At 35.6% G+C, this 20,376-nt stretch overlaps 1 protein-coding gene across 6 annotated transcripts in view; it reads left to right on the forward strand.

The window, feature by feature from the left end:
* FUT8 (fucosyltransferase 8) overlaps window positions 1-20,376 on the forward strand; it is a 277,408-nt gene that overhangs the window by 146,774 nt on the left and 110,258 nt on the right. The window contains exon 1 of one of the 6 annotated variants that reach the window (XM_070249601.1): window positions 3,943-4,122. The exons of the other annotated variants lie outside the window; for them this stretch is intronic. Coding sequence (XP_070105702.1) covers window positions 4,112-4,122 — 11 coding nt within the window. The 5' untranslated portion in view covers window positions 3,943-4,111. Of the gene's footprint in view, window positions 1-3,942; window positions 4,123-20,376 lie in introns of those variants that run through there. 6 annotated transcript variants of the gene reach the window in all.

Consider the following 20,376-nt stretch of genomic DNA (forward strand, 5'->3'; position numbering starts at 1 on the left):
CATTTATTCCTGCTTTGTTCTTTGCTATTTCCTTCCTTCTGCTAACTTGGGGCTTAGTTTCTCTTTTCTCTTTCCTTGAGGAGTAAAATTAGATTGTTTGAGATTTTTTTTCTGCATTTGATCTTTTAGCCAAAAGGCCAAGAAGCGATTCTTTTTTCTTAATGTAAGTATTTATTGCTATACACTTGCCTGTTAGAACTGATGTTGCAGCAGGTTTTGATATGTTATGTTTCCATTTTTGTTTGTTTTAAGATACTTTTTGATTTCTCTTTAGATATCTTCTTTGACCCAATGATTGTTCAGGCATGTGTTGTTTAATTTCCATCTATGTGAATTTTTCAGCTTTTCTCCTGTTACTGATTTCTATTTTCATAGCATTGTGGTCAGAAAAGATAGTTGGTATAATTTCGGTATTCTTTTTCTGTGACCTATCATACAGTCTGTCCTGGAGAATGTTCCATGTGCACTTGAGAAGAAAGTATATTCTGCTGCTTTGGATGTAATGTTCTGTATTTGTCTCTTAGGTCCTTTTTGTCTAAAGTATGGTCCAAGACCAATGTTTTCTTGTTGATTTTTCTAAATGGATGATCTATCCATTGTTCAAAGTGAGATATTGAAGTCCTCTGCTGTTGTTGTATTAATGCCTATTTCTTCCTTCATATCTGTTAGTATTTGCTTAATGTATTTCAGTGCTTTGATGTTGGGTGCATGTATATTTACATTTTTAAAATATTCTTAATTGACCTCTTTATCATTTGTAATCACCTTCTTTGTTTCTTTTTCTTTCTTTCTTTCTTTGTGAAGAAGATTGGCCCTGAGCTAACATCTGTGCCAATCTTCCTCTATTTTATGTGGGACACCTCCACAGCATGGCTTGATGAGTGGTGCTAGGTCCATGCCCAGGATCCGAACCTGCGAACCCTGGGCCGCTGAAGTGGACTGTGTGAACTTAACCACTATGCTGCTTGGCCGGCCCTCCTCTTTGTCTCTTTTTAAAAGTCTTTGGATTGAAGTCCATTTTGTCTGGTATAATTATAGATATCCCTGCTCTCTTTTGGTTTCCACTTGCATGGAATATCTTTTTCCATCTCTTCATTTTGAGCCTATGAGTGTCCTTAAAGCTGAAGTAAATCTCTTGTAGTTAGCATTTAGTTGGGTTTTGTTTTTTTGATCTATCTAGCCCCTCTATGTCCTTTGATTGGAGAATTCAGTACATTTACACTTAGAATAATGATTGATAAGGAAGGACTTACTAATGCCATGTTATTAATTGTATGGGCCAAAACATTGAAGAGGAGGGAACCCTCCCAAACTCATTTTATGAGACCAGCATTACCCTGATATCAAAGCCAGATAAGGAGTCTACAGAAAAACACTACGTACTGATATCTCTGAGGAATGCAAAAATTCGCAACAACAAAATATAAGCAAATCTTTAAGTGTTTGTTCCCTAATAAAGTATTTTACTGTTCCTAGAGTGTAGATTAGAACACACAGACACCAATACACAGAAACACGTACGCCACATACACAATGTTGTAAGGTATCTTAAAGTATATTACTGACATTTTAGCAAAGTTGTGTAGAGACTGACTAAGCAAGTTACATTTGGTTTTCATCTTATTTTTGTTTCTATTATGTTTCCAGTAACATTCATGTACAGAGAACTGCTGCTTCAGATCAGATGTCATATATTTGCCTGGTCTACCTCATTTAAAGGAAATCAGGTTTTGTGGAAATCATAAATTATATAAATGGTTCTTTTAATGACCACTTAACTGTAGTATGCAATATTATACCCACAGAGCAATCATCTGTAAAGTGATTATCTGTAGTCAGGTAAGACATCTTAAGTTAGATGAACAATTATTACTTGTCTAATAAGTGAAAACCAGCAAACATATGGTAAATTGAATTATGGGTTTATTAATGTTCAAAGATATAACAGACTTAATGTAAATATTTTAAACTCCTGTATTTGGAGAATCAAGCAAATAAAAAACTGCATCTTCCTCTCAAGGCTCAAACCCCAAGAGAGTGCAGTTTCTCGATATATTATATACATCTATGCATATATAAATGTACATACATTCATACTCTTCTCCTCTCCCCTGAGTGCTCTCTGTCCATTGGAGACCTGTTCGTTTTTCAAAGCCCTTGTCCAAATAAGCTTCTTCCCAAAGCCTTTCCTCAGTTTCCTTCTTGTGTAAAATCAGTCTCTCATAGTACTTATTGGTACCTCTCAGATATTTTACTAGACATTGTATTAAAGACGTTTATAGACTTGTTTTATCTTAATCTCTTCGTTCCTTTCTAACTACCTTGAAAGCAGGGCCTGTTTCATTCATCTTTGTATCCTCTGAAGTATTAGACATAGTGCCTCCTACAAAGTAAGTTTTGAATATGTTTTTAAGAATGCATTTATTTGGAGTTCTAATATCAAAATATCCCAGAGAAATTCATTGTAAGGACAAGTATGTTTCTTTTTTCTTCTTAACTTATTGCTCTGTCTGGTTTTTGTTTTTCTTTTTGTTGAATCCAGACTGCTTCAAGGAAAACTTCTTGGAACAAATTAATTTTGGAAGTACCCTGACATTTTTCATGGCTTGTATTTGGACTTTTAGAAAAAAAATGATATCTATATCTTTACATCAAAGTGTAAAAATTGGCAAGAATTGATGGTCACTGTGGGAAGATGGTATTTGAAGTGCATACCGGATAGGTTGCATTGTGTCTCGTCTCTCTTCACTGAATTCTCCCTCCCTCTCCCAAGTATCCAGTCACGAGGAAAGAAGTAGGCTAGGAGATGTTTCTTTGACTTTAACTGCTAAGGTTATTAATGATGTTTAGAAACTTCATAGTACCATGATCTGTTCTTCCTGTTGATGAATGTTTTTGTAATTTTATAAGTAAGAAACTGAATAGTGTACATATATGTTTAATGTTAAGGAAAACTTCAAAATAATTTTGTACTCTGTATTTATGTTCTTTAGCAGAGTAAATCATTTTTCTTTTTTATATAAAAACATTGGAAGGAGAATGATGCTAGGATAGTTTGTAACTAGACTTCTGTTTTCATGGAATAGCCCAGAGCAGTGGTTTTCAAAATGTGGTCATTTGACAGTAGCATCAACATTACCTGGGAACTTGTTAGAAATTCAAGTGCTCGGGCCCCACCCCAGACCTGTTGAATCATAAACTCTGGAGATGGGGCTCAGTACTCTTTTTTTTAATAAGCTCTCTAAGTGGATCTGATGTACACCTAAAGTTTAAGAACCACTGCCCTAAAGTATAAAATTTTGGTATTTAAATTCCTAACAGAGAAAATTTGTAACAGAAAAAGAAACACTTACTACCAATTAGTTGTCTTTGAGAGCTTATCAAGCCCAGTTACTCTCAGGCGTCTGGTAGAGTTCACTAATGAAATAAATATTTACATCTTGTTCACCGTTAAGTGTAGAACTTCATGCAGTATGATGGAAATGATCAGTTCAAAAGCATTTATTGGGCACCTTCTGTTTATTCATTTTAGGAGGACTGCTGCTTTTGCCAGACTTGTATTGACTCATTTATGCAGCCAGAGCAGTTATTAACAGCATGAGCCTTGAAAGAAGAATGTAAATAGAATATAAACCAACGTGTAAATTTTAGTTTCTCCGTTCTAGACTTATTTTCAAGTTAAAACCTATTTGGATCTTTTTCCATAATTCATCTGTGTGTGATATGTGACTTGGTATGTTTTGTTATTAATAGATGTCAACCATTTTTACCTTTTTTCTTCTACTCATTTTTCCTTCCTTGAATGATGCCATTATTGCCAAATCAGCAAGGATATGTTTATTTATGACTTCCCTGTTTTCAAACAGGACTTTTGTATATTTACATAAAAATGTGGTTAAGAAAGCTATGTATTGACATTTTGACGTATTTTAATTTTCTCAGTCTTGGCAGGATACATCTTATTTTGTCTGTTACATCTGGCCGAGACCATTAGAATTCTTGTTGCTGTAACTGTAAGTCCTGGTGTTGAATCTGCCTTTGAGGAATATAAGATAGAACAATGTACTTGAGAGCGCTTTCCCCCACAGAAGCATAGCTTGAAAGGAGCATAATGTCAGTATGGTGAGTGTAAGGAGATTTTTTTCTTCTACCCAATTAAAGTAATGTTTAAGATCATGAATACCCAGTTGTGGTTGTATTCCCATATTCTATTTATGATGAACTCACATGATTTCTTTCATTTTAAATTTATATGGGTTTTTTTGGAAATTCTATGCCGTTCTGAAATAGTTTGATGTAAAATATTTTTACTACATTATTTTTAGGTAAATTTATAGTAATGTTGGTATTTTATGATTTCTGCTTATCTCACTGATCTTTACACTTAATACTTCCTAATTTGCATACTAAACTTCTACTTTATTGAGCAGTTCAGAGTTCTTCAAATGCACTATGCTTCCTGCCTCTGTGCCTTTGCATGTTTTGCTATTGTCCTCCACTGAGAATCCTTTCGTGATACCACTTACCTGGATTAGGTACCATTTCTGTGTGTTTTCTTAGCACTGTGGCTAACTCCTGTCATTGTACTTACCATAGGGGGGTAATTTTTTATACAGTTGTCTCTAACCGAATCTGAAATAAATTATTTGGAGGGAGTGGACCATATCTTATTCATCTTTGTATTATGGTGCCTAGCTCAGAACCTGGTACCTTTAATAAAATGTCCATCAAATGAATGAATGAATGAATGAACCAACAAACAAACCTGATTCATTTGGGGAGCATTTGTATCTGACTAAAAATCATTCCTGTATTCTCAGCTGATAATTTTCATCTTATATGTGCTGATTCCATGCCTATTATATCTTTGGTCCCACACATTACTTAGCTCAGTGGCTTGGACATAGTGAATATTATTGCATAAATGAATTGGAATTTAGGACTATATTTTGTATAAATCATAAAATGGACATATTTATCTGTAGATTTAGTCATTTTATAATTAAAGCTTAACATCCTTAGAAGCCATCTTTCTTTTAAAGATTTGTTGATCTGCCTTTTACCCCATTGGTCAAGATATTCCTTATGCACATTTGGGTTCCATTTTGGGTTGTGGGTCCCATTGCATTGTGTTTTTTTGGGGGGATCTAGATAGAGAGTTCTCATCAATAATTATATAGTAGTTTCCTCTGAAATTTTGCATTCTTATGTCATTGTGGAAGATATTAGATATAGTATTTTTTGTGGGTTAGGTAACTATGATAGTTATCACTGTGATAAAATATAAAAATATACCCTGCTATTCATAACCAACAGGAAGACCCAGTAAAGCTCTGATATGTAACTTATAGACTCTAGACAACATAAGTGATGTTGAATTTATTTGGATTGCTAACTTGGTTTTTAATGATTAATCAGAGAGCACGTAGAGATTGTTGTCTCTTTCCAGCCCCTTATTTAGGTATTGAGAGTCTCATCTTTGTTGTGTAGAGTAGGCAGATGTTTAGGAAGACAGTGTTTCACATTTATTTCCTTTAGTCTTTTTGAATTAGGTCTGAATTAGGCAGCTAAGAGTCTTTGTTTATTTCTTAATACCAAACCTTGAAACTCCTTATTTTAAGATTAAAGAAAGTGAATTGCCATCTATCACTGTTGGTATTTGCTTATTAGGAACATCAAAAAAATGGAACAAAGGTGGCAAGATGACAGGTTAGGGTGGTAACAATTAAAGAAGCAGCAGAGAAAGTAAGTCAAGAGATTGAAGACATGCAAATTCAGAGTTAAGTTCTAATATTTTAATGCATCCTGTGTGCCAAGATCTAGGTACTTTCACAAGTTATGTAACCTTTATTTAACTTCAAGTGAAAATTATAGTTTATTTTGCTTTAGGCTCTTCTTTTACATCTTCTCATTACTTAACTCTTTAGTTTGTATATGTTTGCATTTGGCATACTGGTTTGTCAAACTTCATTCATTTATTCATTTGTACACTTAGGCTTTGTAGTCAGAGAAATCTGAATTTATATTCTATCTCTGATATTTAATTATTAGCTAGGTAAGTTGCTTATTCTCTCTGAGCCTTAGTTTCTTCATTTATAAACCAAGAAATTAAACTTTTTGGTCAACATTTTTTTTGGTTTCAGGTTACAGAAATGACCTAACCATAAAATGGGATTATTTTGTAGGAATAAAAGGATGTCTTTTGGAACTCAAGGGCAAGAGGCAAGTCAGCCCCCATAAGAAGCTAGAAACAGAGTTAGAAAGTTGGTAGAAACCTAGACCTTTAATTTCTGTCTGTCTTTCTCTTTGTCTCTGTCTTTCTCTGTCTCATCTGTCTGTCTTTTCCTTATTTATTTTCTCCTTCACTCATCTCTCATTTCTGATTCTCTTTGTACGTCTACCTTACTCTGCTTCCTCTCTCTCTGCAGATCAGCTTTCATTGCTTTACTGTGCACATAGCCAAACATGGGAGCCCCACAGCTACTAAATTTACGTAACTTCAGTTTGAGTGACTCACTGAGACTAACTAGTGGCTCTCAGTTTATATTCTAAATTTCCAGGAAGAAGAAACTGATGAGTCTAGCTTGTATCAGGTGTTTGCACCCTGTCCATTCAATTATGGGAGGGGAAGGGAGGGTTACATGGTACAAACACGGCTGCTCTATAGATGGTGGCAGGAGTTGGTACTAAAAGAAAGTGGCTGGTGGTTATCTACTTATGCGTAAGTCATTTGGGCTGATGTGATGATTACATTAAGTAACACATGAACATCTGTGAGTTCCTAATAGGCAATGGAGCTAGTATAGTAGAGAATATGTATATATCACCATAAAGTGGCTACCTCCCAAATATTAATTGCTTGACTTAATCTTCCTGGGCAGAAGGACAGTCATCACTCACATTTTATAGTTGGTCACATAAATATTAAGCAACCTGCTTAATATCACAGAATAAAGTAGTTTTAAACTTAGAATTTAGGCATGTAAGTTTTCTCTTCATCAAAGTGCACTTCTTAAATTCCTAATAGCATATGAGGCTATGCCAAGAAAATTACTTTGACCTTCCCCTGTTCTCAAAAAGCATATAATTAAGACATGCATTAGACATTGCAGATAGCCTATATGAAATATTAGTCATTCTTGAAAGAGCTAATGATACACTTAGATTTAATGCAATTTGAGGGTACGTACATATGAGTTAGAATTAACATTAGAGACAATAATGGGATAGATATTAAGTTGAAGCATAACTATGGGAATTACATATCTCGCCTGAGTAGGGTAAGGAGCATCATCGATACAGTACACCCTGGGTTGTACTGTGAAACCTCTTTTGTATGCTTAAATAGATATGTATAGGCATGTGCCACATAACGATGTTTCGGTCAATGACGGACTGCATATATAATGGTGTTCCCATAAGATTAGTACCATATAGCCTAGATGTGTAGTAGGCTATCCCATCTAGGTTTGTATAAGTACACTCTATGATGTTCACACAATGACAAAATTGCCTGTTGACGCATTTCTAAGAACATATCCCTGTCATTAAGTGACCCATGACTGTACATATACATGTATATGTATGTATCAGATTCAAAACTTGAATGATTGTTTAAAATTGTAAAACTCTTTAGTTAATAACTAAGGGCTGTAGAATTTCTGAACTGCCTCATTGCCTCATTTCCTTCAAAAGTAAGGAAAGATCAAGAGATAGGCCTGGAGAGGTGTTAGGTGCAGTGCTCCTGCTGTTCCTGTCTGCTTTATCTATCTGAAAGTAGAATAGTAAACTCATGAGTATAGGTCATATGCAGGCACTGTCATTGATTCTTATTAGTCATTAAGATAGTGTTGGTTACATTTTGTATATTCATTGCATAAGTTAATGCATAAGCTGTTGAAGGCCTGAAGTTGAAGGTCTTTTCCCTTGTGATGGTAGAGAATAAATCATTAGTTATACTCAAATACGCATGCAGCACTGGAGTAAAATTCCTTCAAGGACTTTTCCAGCATTCTAAAAGGATTGATTGGAGACTGTTTTTTAACAAATAATAAAGAATTATCCCGTTTGTTCAGAAATATTAAGAAAATAACAGCAAATGGTGATTTCTTTAATAAGATGGCAAATTGAAAAGAGACCTTAATGATTGAATTCATTACAATGATGTGCTGTGGTTAAGTATCATGAAACAGTTTTCAGATTTTGCTACAACAGGTCTGAAAGTGACAAAATCACAGAACATGGAGAAAATTATTTCATTAGCTCATATATTGCTATTGATTGTATGTACAATGAACGTAAAGAAAATTTGCGGAAGGATATGTGGCTCACATTCCTGGAAGGAATAAAGCCTGGAATAAAGCTTTCTATTGACAATTGATCATTTTATGCAAGACTTTAAAAGAGAGCTAATAGAGGCCTGCCTGGTGGTGTAGTGGTTAAGTTTGTGCACTCTGCTTTGGCAGCCTGGAATTCGCAGGTTCAGATCCAAGCCGTGGACCTACACACTGTTCACAAGTCATCCTGTGGCAGCAGGCATCCCACATACAAAATAGAGGAAGATTGGCACAGATGTTTAGCTCAGGGCCAGTCTTCCCCACCAAAATAAAGAAAGGAAAGAAGGAAGAATTTATAGATCAGAATAAAGATAAATGTCTAAGTTTTAGGTGTGATTGAAATAGAAGGTAAGCAACATATTAGGACAGTGGAAAAGGAGATACTGATTCATTTTGCAAAGTTTACATTTAAAGTGTTAGGAAATGTTTTTTTTGTTTTTGAATGGATTATCAATCCACTTAGATGGCGTTTTGGAACCCTTTGGATGTTACATACTTATAGCCTGATATATTATATGCATTATGATCATACTAAAGTTTATTGAGGAAAGAATTCATATCAAAATGACTGTCAAAAAATTTGTTAATTGGATATTTATGTAAAGGAAATCAGAATACATAAAGAAAATGGGAATTTGGAGGCTGGAGTAAAAATGCTATTGTAGCACTTTTTCTTCTGCATTGAACCTCAAAAATTTAGTTAGTTTGTGAATGATTAAACGATGCATTACCTTCTTCATAAAGGGCAAATATAATTCCACCAAGTTGATAACACAGGCTGCCCTGCCTGCAGTTAAAGGCAGAGTTGTGGTTTTAGGGATCATACAGTTAACTACAAATCTTAACTGCAATCATGTGAGCAGTGACTATGTGACTATTCCTCTGGCTGGTAAAGATGTTGGTATTTACAGAATGCAGCAGCAAGGTCAGTTAGTAAGGGTTATGGCTTAGGTGCAGTATACATTTTACAGAGAATATCCCTTTATTATTAACAGCCCTCCTCATCTTTGAAATGAGAAGGAGCATTAAGGCACTCTTTTTTCCATCAGAGAAGACAAACGGAAAATTCTTTGACAAGTGATCTTTAGAATTTGTTAAAGCACAGACATATGCACACAGTGATATCCATCATCTGAGGTGTAAAGCGCCTCTCTTGACAGTTTCTGTAAACCACATTTATGTATTTAGTTCATTCTCGCGTAAGTACATGGTAACTTTCAGAATACGGAACAATCCAATACCATTTCTTACAAAAGTAATTACCAAAGTTTACTTCTCAAGCAACTGTTAGAATGACATGTTAGACTTTTAATTCAGGCCATTTGTAACACTACAGTCACGATACTTATAGTACTTGAGTCAGTTGGCCTTGTTGATGTCAAAGAAGATAATGTCACAGAAAAGGTCATGAATTGAATCCATATACCAAACTGTTAGGTTTACATGGAGAGAAATTCCGTTTTGTAGTTAGAGATAGCATTCTTCATCTTACATACCTGTAAGTATATGTCTTGTTGATTCCTCACTATCTCTTTGAACAGTGCTCATTTGAGAAGTAGGTTAAATTTTGTAGGAAAGAAAAGAGAATAAGCTACTGAAAGCATGTATTGTTTCATTGGCCTTCTTCATTAATTATCTAATTCTGTGTAAGAAATTATTGCCCTAGAGTTTTATTTGGGTGCCTAATGACATGACATCTGGCTGCCCCCAGAATTAGTGATTCAAGAGGGTAAGTCAGAAGCTTCCCTGTCTTACATGACCTAGCGTCAGAAGTCTCGTTTCATCGTTATGCAGTATCGTATTAGTTACTGCACAGGTCATCTCTGTTCACCGTGGGAAGGGACTATACAAGAGAGCGTAGACCAGAAGTGATACTCATCAGGAGCCATCTTGTAGGCTCGCTAATATACCTTGTAACATAAATTACTTACATGTTCATAGAAGTTAAGAACTGAGAAGGACTTTAAGGATTATCTCCATTAGATCTTCCATTTTTACTCTGAAGAAATGGAATGTTAGATGGCTTACTGGCTATTTCCCCCAAGGTGCATAGCCGAGCCCAGACTAGAACCCAAGCCTCAAAACTTCACAACAACTTTGTTATTTTACATCTTTTAATGTCACCATTGCATAGTAACATATTACAATTTGGGCATATATGTAAACTAAGTATTTAATTGTTTTAATAGATATTCCTAATTGTTCATACATTTCTTGATTAAATTAATTTATTTAAATCACTTCTGTTTCATTTGCTTCCCAACTCAACTGTTAGGATATTCTCTCTCTCTCTCCCTCTCTCTCCCCCCCTCCCCCCCTTCTGTCTCTCAATTTTCTGGTTCCCTAACCTGAATAATGATTGATTTGAAATGATGGGGTGAAGTTCTGGCTATATATAATATGAAATAATAGGGAATAACATTAACAGGCACTTGTAAAAATATGGATATTTTAAGCTGTTCTCTCTTTCGATACAAGTATGATTACTTGTATCTTTTGTTATAACTTTGGACAAGGAGCAAAAAAAAAAGTAAAATTAATTAAAGGGATTTTTCTTAAGTTATTAGGCAACAGTGAAGATTGAGGAGTGGCATGTCTACTCCTCAGTGAAGATTCAGGAGTGGTATGTCTAGTTACCATAGTTTCCTTCAGAAATAATGGCTTCTGATTTCCTGATAGCTGACAGGACTCAGCATATGGAAGTCAGGCTGCCTTGCCTGAGAAAGAGACTTGCTGCATGGTATCTTGAAACATAGTTACTGAAAAAGTAAATAAAATAGAAATAGCAAGGGTTAGAAACAATAGTTAAAAATTAAATTACTGACATTGAAGAAATGCTTGATATAATCACAGAGAATGCAGATGTAAAAGCAAGAAATTAAAATGGAGACTATGGATATAGAGGACCAGCAAATATCCAGCCTTAAGATAATTGCATGAAGTAGAGAATGGAAAATGTGGAAGAAAAATTATTCAAAGGTACAATAAAGAACTTTGAAAAGAATAAACAGTTGAATTCTCAAGTCAAAATAATATTTTGGGTCCCAGGAATTTTGACTGCTTGACTTATCTAGATTAATAGAACTTTGGCATTTCTTCAGGTGTTCAGAAAGAAGGGCAAATCATTTCAAAGCGGGGAAGATCAGGCTGTTAGCAAACGTTTTCCCAGGGAGAGTCAATGCTGGGGACCAGTGGAGCAATCTCTCTGTACTTGGAAATACAGAAAATGTGGTCCAGGAATATTATTTCTAGCCAAGATACCATTCAAGCATAAATTCAACAGGAAGACCTTCCCAAATACCCATGAGTTCCTCTTGAAAAATTGCACTTATTTATGAAATCCATTATGAAATATAAAACAAATTGATAAAATTGGCATTGCCTCTATTTAATATGAAATGCTAGACATTTAGGCTGTTTATGATTATGGAATCTAATATATTTGTTACAGCGTTTGACTGTGAAAAATAATATGCCAGCAAAAGTTGGAGTTTGGAGGAACTACCAGTATTCTCACGTTTTCAGTTAGTAACATCTAAAATTAAAAATGTACCTATAAAGATGATTACTTCAGTCTACTAATTTTTTTCACAATTTTTTAACCTTTGATCTTTTAGGAAATACCCATTTGGAGTTAAGAAATTCATGTATTTCCACTGAAGTTGTGTTCTGTTAAATTCAAGCAAAATTAAATGTATTCTATTTTAAAAGCACAAATAATATCATCCAATTTATATAAAAGCTTTTTTTAAGAAATCTATCTCCACATATGCATCAAAATGGCTAGAATTACATTAACTTAATGTAAATGACAGCCATTTCTGTGTGGTAGTATTTGAAGGTTTTTTCCTTCATAATTTTTTTTTATCACATTAATTCCTTCAAAGAGTATGTACTAACTTTTACAAAAATTAATAAGGTAAATATTTATAAATTTAGGAAAAAGTTATTTACTATAAAATAAAATGTCATATATTTAGGAAAAAGTTATGATTCTCGCAGATGAAAAAAAGTGAGGCCCAGAAATGAAATGACTTTAAGGTAAATTTTAGTTTGTTTTATAAGTAGGCCAAGAGTCCGTCTTCTGATTCTTTGTCTGCTGCTCTGTTTTACTCTCTTACACAAGTGACACGTGGAATTAAGATGTTTCTAGGGTAGTGGTATATAAAGCTACAGTGTATCACAAAGAGAACAAATAATAGGCTCTGTGTTATGTGTGTGTGTATGTATGTATAAAATAGGCCGATAGTTTTTAGTAAGGCAAACTTAACTATTTTAGTACATGTGCTGTTAATATTTTGTGAATAAAATTGTTTAGGTAACATTTAGAAAACTTTACAAAGTGGGCATAAAAGGTGGCAGCACAGTCTTAACACTGAATCTCATGGGTTCTTGGACTGTTAAAATATTGCTAAATATAAATATTACTGGGACTTTGGTTTGCACACTCTATGTATATGCATACCTGATTTTATAAAAGCAAATGTGCCCATGTATTAGTTGTGTGATTAAACATTACTAGTTTGTTTGTTGGGTAGATAACCTGAATTAATGACAACTGTGAATTATATAGCATTTGATGATATATACAGATGTACTGTTTTCGAGTTCATGTAAACCAAAATGAGTCTAACAAACTGTTTCCATGTAGACAGCACACTGGAACTGATATAATTAATAGATAAGGGTAATTGGTAAATAGTACTAACCGTTTATATACCAATAGTTAGTATATTTGTGTTCTGAAGAAATTTGTTTTTCTAAGTTAAAATACTACCACCAACCTTCACCTCAGTGAATATTTATACAATTAATTTACTTTTAAAATGAATTCTTTTACAGTTTGAGAAAACTGACCTTACCCACTCTTTTAGCTTAATTTCCCACTATTCCTCCTTCCACGGTAACCTCCCTTTTCACTTTTACTCTGTTCTCCTCTGTACCATGTGCTCCAGCCATATAAAATTATATTTGTGTTTCCTCAATACAGTGTGCTGTTTCATACTGCTGTTCCTTTGCTCATGCTCTTTGTTCTGCTTCAAATGTCTTTCCCTTCCTTCATCACCCAACAACTCTTCCTTAATTTTTAGGATGGCTCAGTTTGGCTGCCCTTTTTAAACTCCTGGCTACACCAGATGTTGTCTCTTCTTGATCTATTCCAAACCCTCATACTGAATCATAACTGTTACTACATGTAGTGTAATTGATATTTCATAATTTGTATCTGACTTCCACCAGGTTGTGAACTCCTTGAGGAAAGTAGCTGTTTCTGATTCATGTTTGTGTCCTTAAGCACCTGGGATGGATGTAACAAGCACTTGGCAAAATTTTTCTTTTGACTGAATTGTGATTTGTAGTCCTGCAGAGATCATATTACCAGGTTTTCTTTTTATTTCTCCTCTCCTTTCTTACCCTCCTTCTTCTTGTCTCTCTCCAACCCCTATTTTACTCTTCCTCTCTTTCTCCTCCTCCCTCCTTCTCAGTTTTGTTCTTTTCTTCAGTGATATGTAGAAGACAGGCAATTTCAGTATTAAGTATTTACCAGGAAAAAAATATCATAAAATCTACCAATGGATACTCCTTCCTTGTTGTTAAAGATAATTTAGGTGGGTTTATTTATGATGAAACTTCATCTAGAAAAAGAATCTTGATTTCATTAGAAACTTCCTCCTTAAATATCAGATTCTATGAATAGTATTATTTAACTCTATGCATATAAAAGAAATAAGGAATGATGGGCCTATCCGACTTGAAAGTAAGAATTTGGTAAACAGTCTTAGAGTCCTACAGAGAACACCATGGCACTTCTCAGATCCTTGCTTTGATGTTCGCCCTTTGCTTGTCAAGGGCGACATGCTGATTCAAGGTGTTCACCTTCACTCGTTCAGTATGAAGGTCTCTCTTCTTGTTTCCTTCCCTCCCTTTCATAGTAATAAAGGTATATGTAACTTATTGTAATAATTTTTGACAAACAAAAGATTGCAGTTTTTTAGAAGGTGATCCATAGACGTGATAAAACATTTAAATAGTACAAAAGGGTATTTACAGCAGCAAATAATTTCCCCCTCCAACCCTCCCTCAGCTTCCCTTCCCATAGGCAATTGCCTTGGTCAGTTTGTTGTGTATGATTTAAGAGATATCCGCCCTATCTATGAGGAAAGAAAGAAATATGTGACATAGCAGTGGATGGCTTCACCTGTTGGAGTAATCTCCTAGCTATGTGTTTGGTGTTTGAGACCTCTGCTTACTTGATTCTATCCTTATAAGTTCAGTTTTTGTCTTTATAACTACACAAAAATAAGAATCACTTATTGAGCATGAGTTCTTGGGCAGAAAATTTAATATTTTCATAGCTACTTAAAACATGAAAAACATTAACTTTAAGACTTTGAAATTAGAAATGACTTTGCATGGAGTCTGTTTTCAACCCAACAGAGCCAGTTCATTTGTTACATAAGATAAAAAGAGACAGGAAAGCGGTAGAGTTGATGCTTTTGCTGAAATCTGAGTATCTTGACTTAACCTGCAGAACTGTTCTTTTATCTTTGTATCGTGGGGTCAAAGAATAGATACCATTGGGCTAATCCATTGAGATGTGTCTCTGTCCTCTTTAGTAAACAGTAGGGAATACTAATAATGGAAAATTTTTCATTGCCAAGATGACAGCATGATAGAACCCAAGGTGTCATTTATCCGTTTCCTAAATGTGGATTAATGTCTGGAATGTAGTACGTGTATGGGAGAACCTTTTGTGAAGTGGGAACACAGTAAAAACCTGTGATTATTACCTCTGGACAAAAGGTTTCAAGACCTTTTGTTACTACCATGTAACTTCAGGGTTCAGTACCTCAGTGAAATCCTACTTGAAACATTGTTTGCCTAGTCTCATGGAGTTTGTTGGAAATAGGTTTTATACTTCAGGCTGGAATTATATGCCTGAGAGCAAAGGATAGCAATGTTCTTTCACCTCTTTCTGCCACTTCATCTGCCTTGATTGAAATCTCCATGGGGAAAAGAGGTGGTGTTAGTGCTATATTTTGGTAATTTTACACATTTGTCATTTCATTATAGGGGAAAAACTAATAAAGCATTTCTGTATTGACTTGGGAAAATGTCATATCCTGCAGTTTGGGCTATTTTATCTATATTTGTTAAAGCACACACACATATATAACATATAGTGTCGTACAATAAATGGAAGAAAATAGAAAGTACTTTGTTGGTAATTTGGAAACAAAGCCTAGTCTTTTTGGGCAAATGATGAATTGTTACCTCATAAGACTAGTTGTGTGAATATATTTATTACTTGAATGTGAAGTTAGTTTAAAATTTTCCCATTTGAATATGAAGAAACTCAGATTTACCTTTGAACTTGATATTACTAGTCTGTGTGGCTTTCTGTTGGCCTATCACTTGTCATTGTTTTCAGTAAAAGGCAAAAAAAGTTGGTATTTCAGCTTTAGATTAAAGTATTTAAGAACATGAAAGGGGCGTAAGATTCTGCTTCTGAAAGCTTACAATATGTTTTATATTTGAACTGCAATATCCTTGTTCTGATGCCTGTGTTATACCTCAGCCAGGCAGCAAGATGATGTACAAGAAAGATGCAAGTCTTTCTTTTAAAGGATTAACCCTCAGTTGTTGATAGTTTTACGTCACTGGGGTTCTGTATAGCTTTTTTAGCATTGGCAAAGCAGCTTGATATCCTTGGTGAAAGGCAGTTAAGCTATTAAAGGTTAGGTAGTGCTATTACTGTTACTGCACAAAAATGGGGTTTTCCTCCCCAATGCACATAAATAAGCCAATTAATTATGGCATCAGCTTTTGGGAGAGAAATGAGCTTTCTTCTGTGAGATTGATCTGCAGGGAGACAGTGGATATGTGCCCTCAGATCTGTCCCCGCAATGTAGGATTTGGGGGGAAATTTAAGAGGTTAAAGAGAACAGACTGGTATATGGAAACACTAGCGGGACAGGTTTTGATTGGTGGGCTTCAAGTATTTATGGTAAAGTTCTAAACCTTTAATAAGGTTCTAAACATTTATGGTAAAGTTCTAAACATTTATAGTAAAGTGGAGAAGGAATTTTAACATTGGGTCTTCCTGAATGACAGACTCCTTACTTTTGATAAGAGTCTGACTTTCAAGTTCTAGTCACATCCCAATACTTTGGTTCCGTAGGGAGGAGAATCTTTGATTCTGCAGTCATTTCAGGTCAAGATTTCTTCTTCTGTGCGTACTCTGGCTACATGACTGTGCACATTTTCTGAAAGACAGCTCTTTTTTTTTTGGAGGAAGATTAGCCCTGAGCTAACATCTGCCACTAATCCTCCTTTTGTTGCTGAGGAAGACTGGCCCTAAACTAACATCTGTGCCCATCTTCCTCTACTTTATATGTGGGCCGCCCGCCACGGCATGGCTTGACAAGCAGTGTGTAGGTCTGCAGCTAGGATGGGAACCAGTGACCCCGGGCCGCCAAAGTGGAACATGCGAACTTAACCACTGTGCCACCTGCCTGGCCCCTGAAAGACAGTTCTTAATCGCTGTTGATAAGAGATGAGATCAGTTGAACTGGTCCTGGAGGGCCCGTGGTTACATTATGATTGTGATTTTGCAAACCGATGGTCATTTTTTCATTGGTAACATGAGGGGAAGCTGAGGAGAATCTTTTTCTTGGTCTTAATCTCTCAGGTAAGGTAGTTGGGAGCAAGAATGTTTCATGAAGTGGATCCCAGCTTTAATATGTCAGCTGAAAATTAGTTGTTGCCTTTCTTTTAAAATGTTCTGGTACATTAACCAAGAAAAATGTGCACTGTTAAAGCAGGCTTTTGTGTGGAGTGTGTGTGTGAGATGTATAATCTAGTAGCAGTGTACTTTACTGATATGGTTAACACTCCAGGCAAGTCACGGATTGATTATAACAATTCTTTGCATGACACGGTTGTGACTAAAAAAGGTGTAAAATCTATTGCATGATAATAAAAAAGTTTTCTTTAAAACTGCGAATAAACAAAAGGTCATTGCTTCTAGATCTCACTCTTAGTTCTTCAGGAAGTTTCCAGTTGCTTATTAACTGAGGGACTAATTATGAAGGTTTTTCTGCAGCTTTATGCATTTGCGCCGTATGTACAATTGGTTTTTTGCCAGCTCCATTTTTAAAACAGGCACTGAATGCCTTTGGATATGGATGAGGATTTTTCACTTTGGTTTTGTGTCACAATTGTTTCTCTATTGGAAAATAGTTCACAAAAAATGATTGTGTGAGTGTGACTTGAAATAAAGTTATACATTTGTAATTTGTGAACCAAAGAGTGACCAGGTTTGGTCGAGGAGGGGAAGTGACCTGTGACCTATTTTTTTCCTTCGTTCAAGCAATGACTTCTTATGGGGGATGTAATCATGTTCTCTTAGAGAGTAAATAATCAAGTGGTGAGGTCTTTAATTATCAAAGTTTTGAAAGGTTGTTCCACCTTCAACCTTTAGTGGAAAACAAAAGAGGACCCTACCAGAGGATGGGCTTGCATTTAAGGAATGTCCTTCTTTCATGCCAATAGCCTAGTTCTGTCTAATAATGATACTAATGGACATTTCACTTTGTATCCCCCAGGATACACTCTCAAAAGTTTTCAGGCATAGTCAATCACCTTTTCCCCTAAAATAATCCTTATGGATCTGCTATCCATTGGTTTATTGCGACTTGAAAGTTAAGTGGATTGCCGGCATTGGGAACAATGTACTTCATGTATTTCTATCTTTTGTGGAAAATATTCCTCTCTTTTACTTGTTGGGAAACTGTCTCTAGTCATTCTTTAATGCATCATTCATTTGACAGGCATTTCTTGAGCACATACTGTATGCCAGCACTTGGGCTGGGCTGTGCCATGTTCATGGACTTGAGTAAGACGTGATAGCTGCTCTCCAGGTGGAGAATTATTATTTGTGGATCTATCAGGAGTTTTGCTCTTCCTCTCTCCCTTCCTTCCTTCCTTTTTTTTCTTAAAGCAACAGATAAAATTTGCAATTATATTACCTTTCACATCATGCTGCAGCATATCTTCACTGAGTCTTCCAGAAATTCCTTAGGAATGATAAGATGGTTATTGTTTATAAAGTGCTTTTTATTTTTCAAATGAAAGTCAATCGTGTTCCACAAATTATATTTCTTTTTATTTAACTAGATGGGAATAATGAGAATTCAAAAAACATAAAATTTCCTTTGAGTAGTTTTAAGATACCTTTTTTGCTTTAAGAGTAAATATTCACTCTTGCTCCTGGTGGCTGGATCCAATCCACCGGCACCTCTTTCTTCCTCCTGGTGGGCAGGTTGCCCTTTTGCCCATTTTCCACGTCTTGTTGGCATTTACCAAGTATGTTCCAGTACTGAGACTTGATGTCCACCCTACTACTCAGAAGATCATTTGGCTCACCTCGTGGCGCTCAGCTGAGTTCCAAATAGGTCAGGCATTATGAACCACTAGTATATGGTATAATTCATTTAGAACCATTATATTAACTTGTCCCTATTCAGCATTTTTTTATGTTAGATTCAGAATCAGTGATTTAAAATCTGGCTGATCATGAGAATTATCTGAGTTTTTTGGGTTTTTTCCTAATTAGATTTCTGGACCATTTTAAAGGATTAATATTGTTTGTAAAGGAGAAAAACCTGATCATCCTCCTCTCCCCTATTCATTATTTTCCTGTAAGATTCTGTCAACTGTTATTTCAAGGCAGTATCCTTGATTCACTTAGGAATCTGATTCTCTACGTTGGTTAGAGAGGAAAGCTCCTGAAATCTCAGCTCTTTTCTTTTATTTCTTGAATATTATTTCTCTCCACTTCTCTTATTTTTGATAATTTTACTCTGTACGTGTTATGGAAGTAGGGGAGCAGAGAGAGACTCTTGCCCGGATTCTTCCTATCCAGTATGCCGTCAGACTCCTCAGCATCTCTAGCCATCATTAGTGTTCCCTTAGTTCCAGCTCTCCCTGCCGTAGTAACTGATCTGTTTCCCCTCGTATCTTCCGTTCTCTATTCTATATCTGAAGTGAATACTCTTGATAATATTATCTTGCCACAACTTGTTTAGAAACCTTCAACGGCTCCCCAGTGCTGATAGTAATAAACATCTAACATTTTTTTGCGTGGTGTAAGAAGTCTTTATGATCTGGCTCTTACCTACCTCTTTGCTTTCATTTATCACCACTTCTGTTCTAAAATCAGTGGTACTGAACTGCTCTGCCATCCCATTTCCCACCACCAACCTTTGCACATGCTCTTCTTTCTGCCTAGAACGCTTTCCACCCACTTCGGCCTAGTTCTAGTTTATCCTTTAAAATAGAGTTGATGCATTATCCTCTCTGTGAAGCCACCTTTGCCTCTCTTCAGTCCATCTAGTCACTCCACAATGTTTATCACTTTCTCCTGTCTGCTATCTAGACCTAAATTTGCTATTGTAATCGTTTGCTTACTTCCCTGCCCTTCCCTACTAGAGTGTGAGCTTCTGAAGGGTAGAGTAAAGGTAGGATCATGTCTTACCTAATTGGTATCCCCCAGTAGTTGTCCCAGCATCAGGTACGATTAAACCCACAGTAAATATTTATTGAATAAAATTGAATTGGTATAAAATTGACTTGGTCAGAAGACCAAACACATAAAGAGATTAAAGTAACGCTGAAGCCATTCTGAGGCTATACTGAGATTGTCAGTTGAGATCCCCTGTAGATCATATCAGAAAGCAGAGTGTTTGGCTTAAATGAGCAATGTGTTTAACCTGGGATTCCCGAATTCTGACATTCAGAAATGTGATATTAATGACCCCTTTTAGGAAGGACACATTCCTATAAATGGTAGCATTGATTAAATTAGTACTGCACAGGATTGTGAGAGCATAGTCTCCAAAGAGCAAGTTCTGTGCATGGTATTTCGGCAGTTTCTTTTCCATTTTCTTCACATCACAGATCCAGCTTAGGTTCTTTCAACTAGTCTTCAGGCAATCGGTCAGTTCTTCCACGTTTCCATGATGTTTATGATCCCAAACAT

This window comes from Equus caballus, chromosome 24 (genome assembly GCF_041296265.1).
Source record: "Equus caballus isolate H_3958 breed thoroughbred chromosome 24, TB-T2T, whole genome shotgun sequence".
NCBI classification, from domain to species: domain Eukaryota; kingdom Metazoa; phylum Chordata; class Mammalia; order Perissodactyla; family Equidae; genus Equus; species Equus caballus.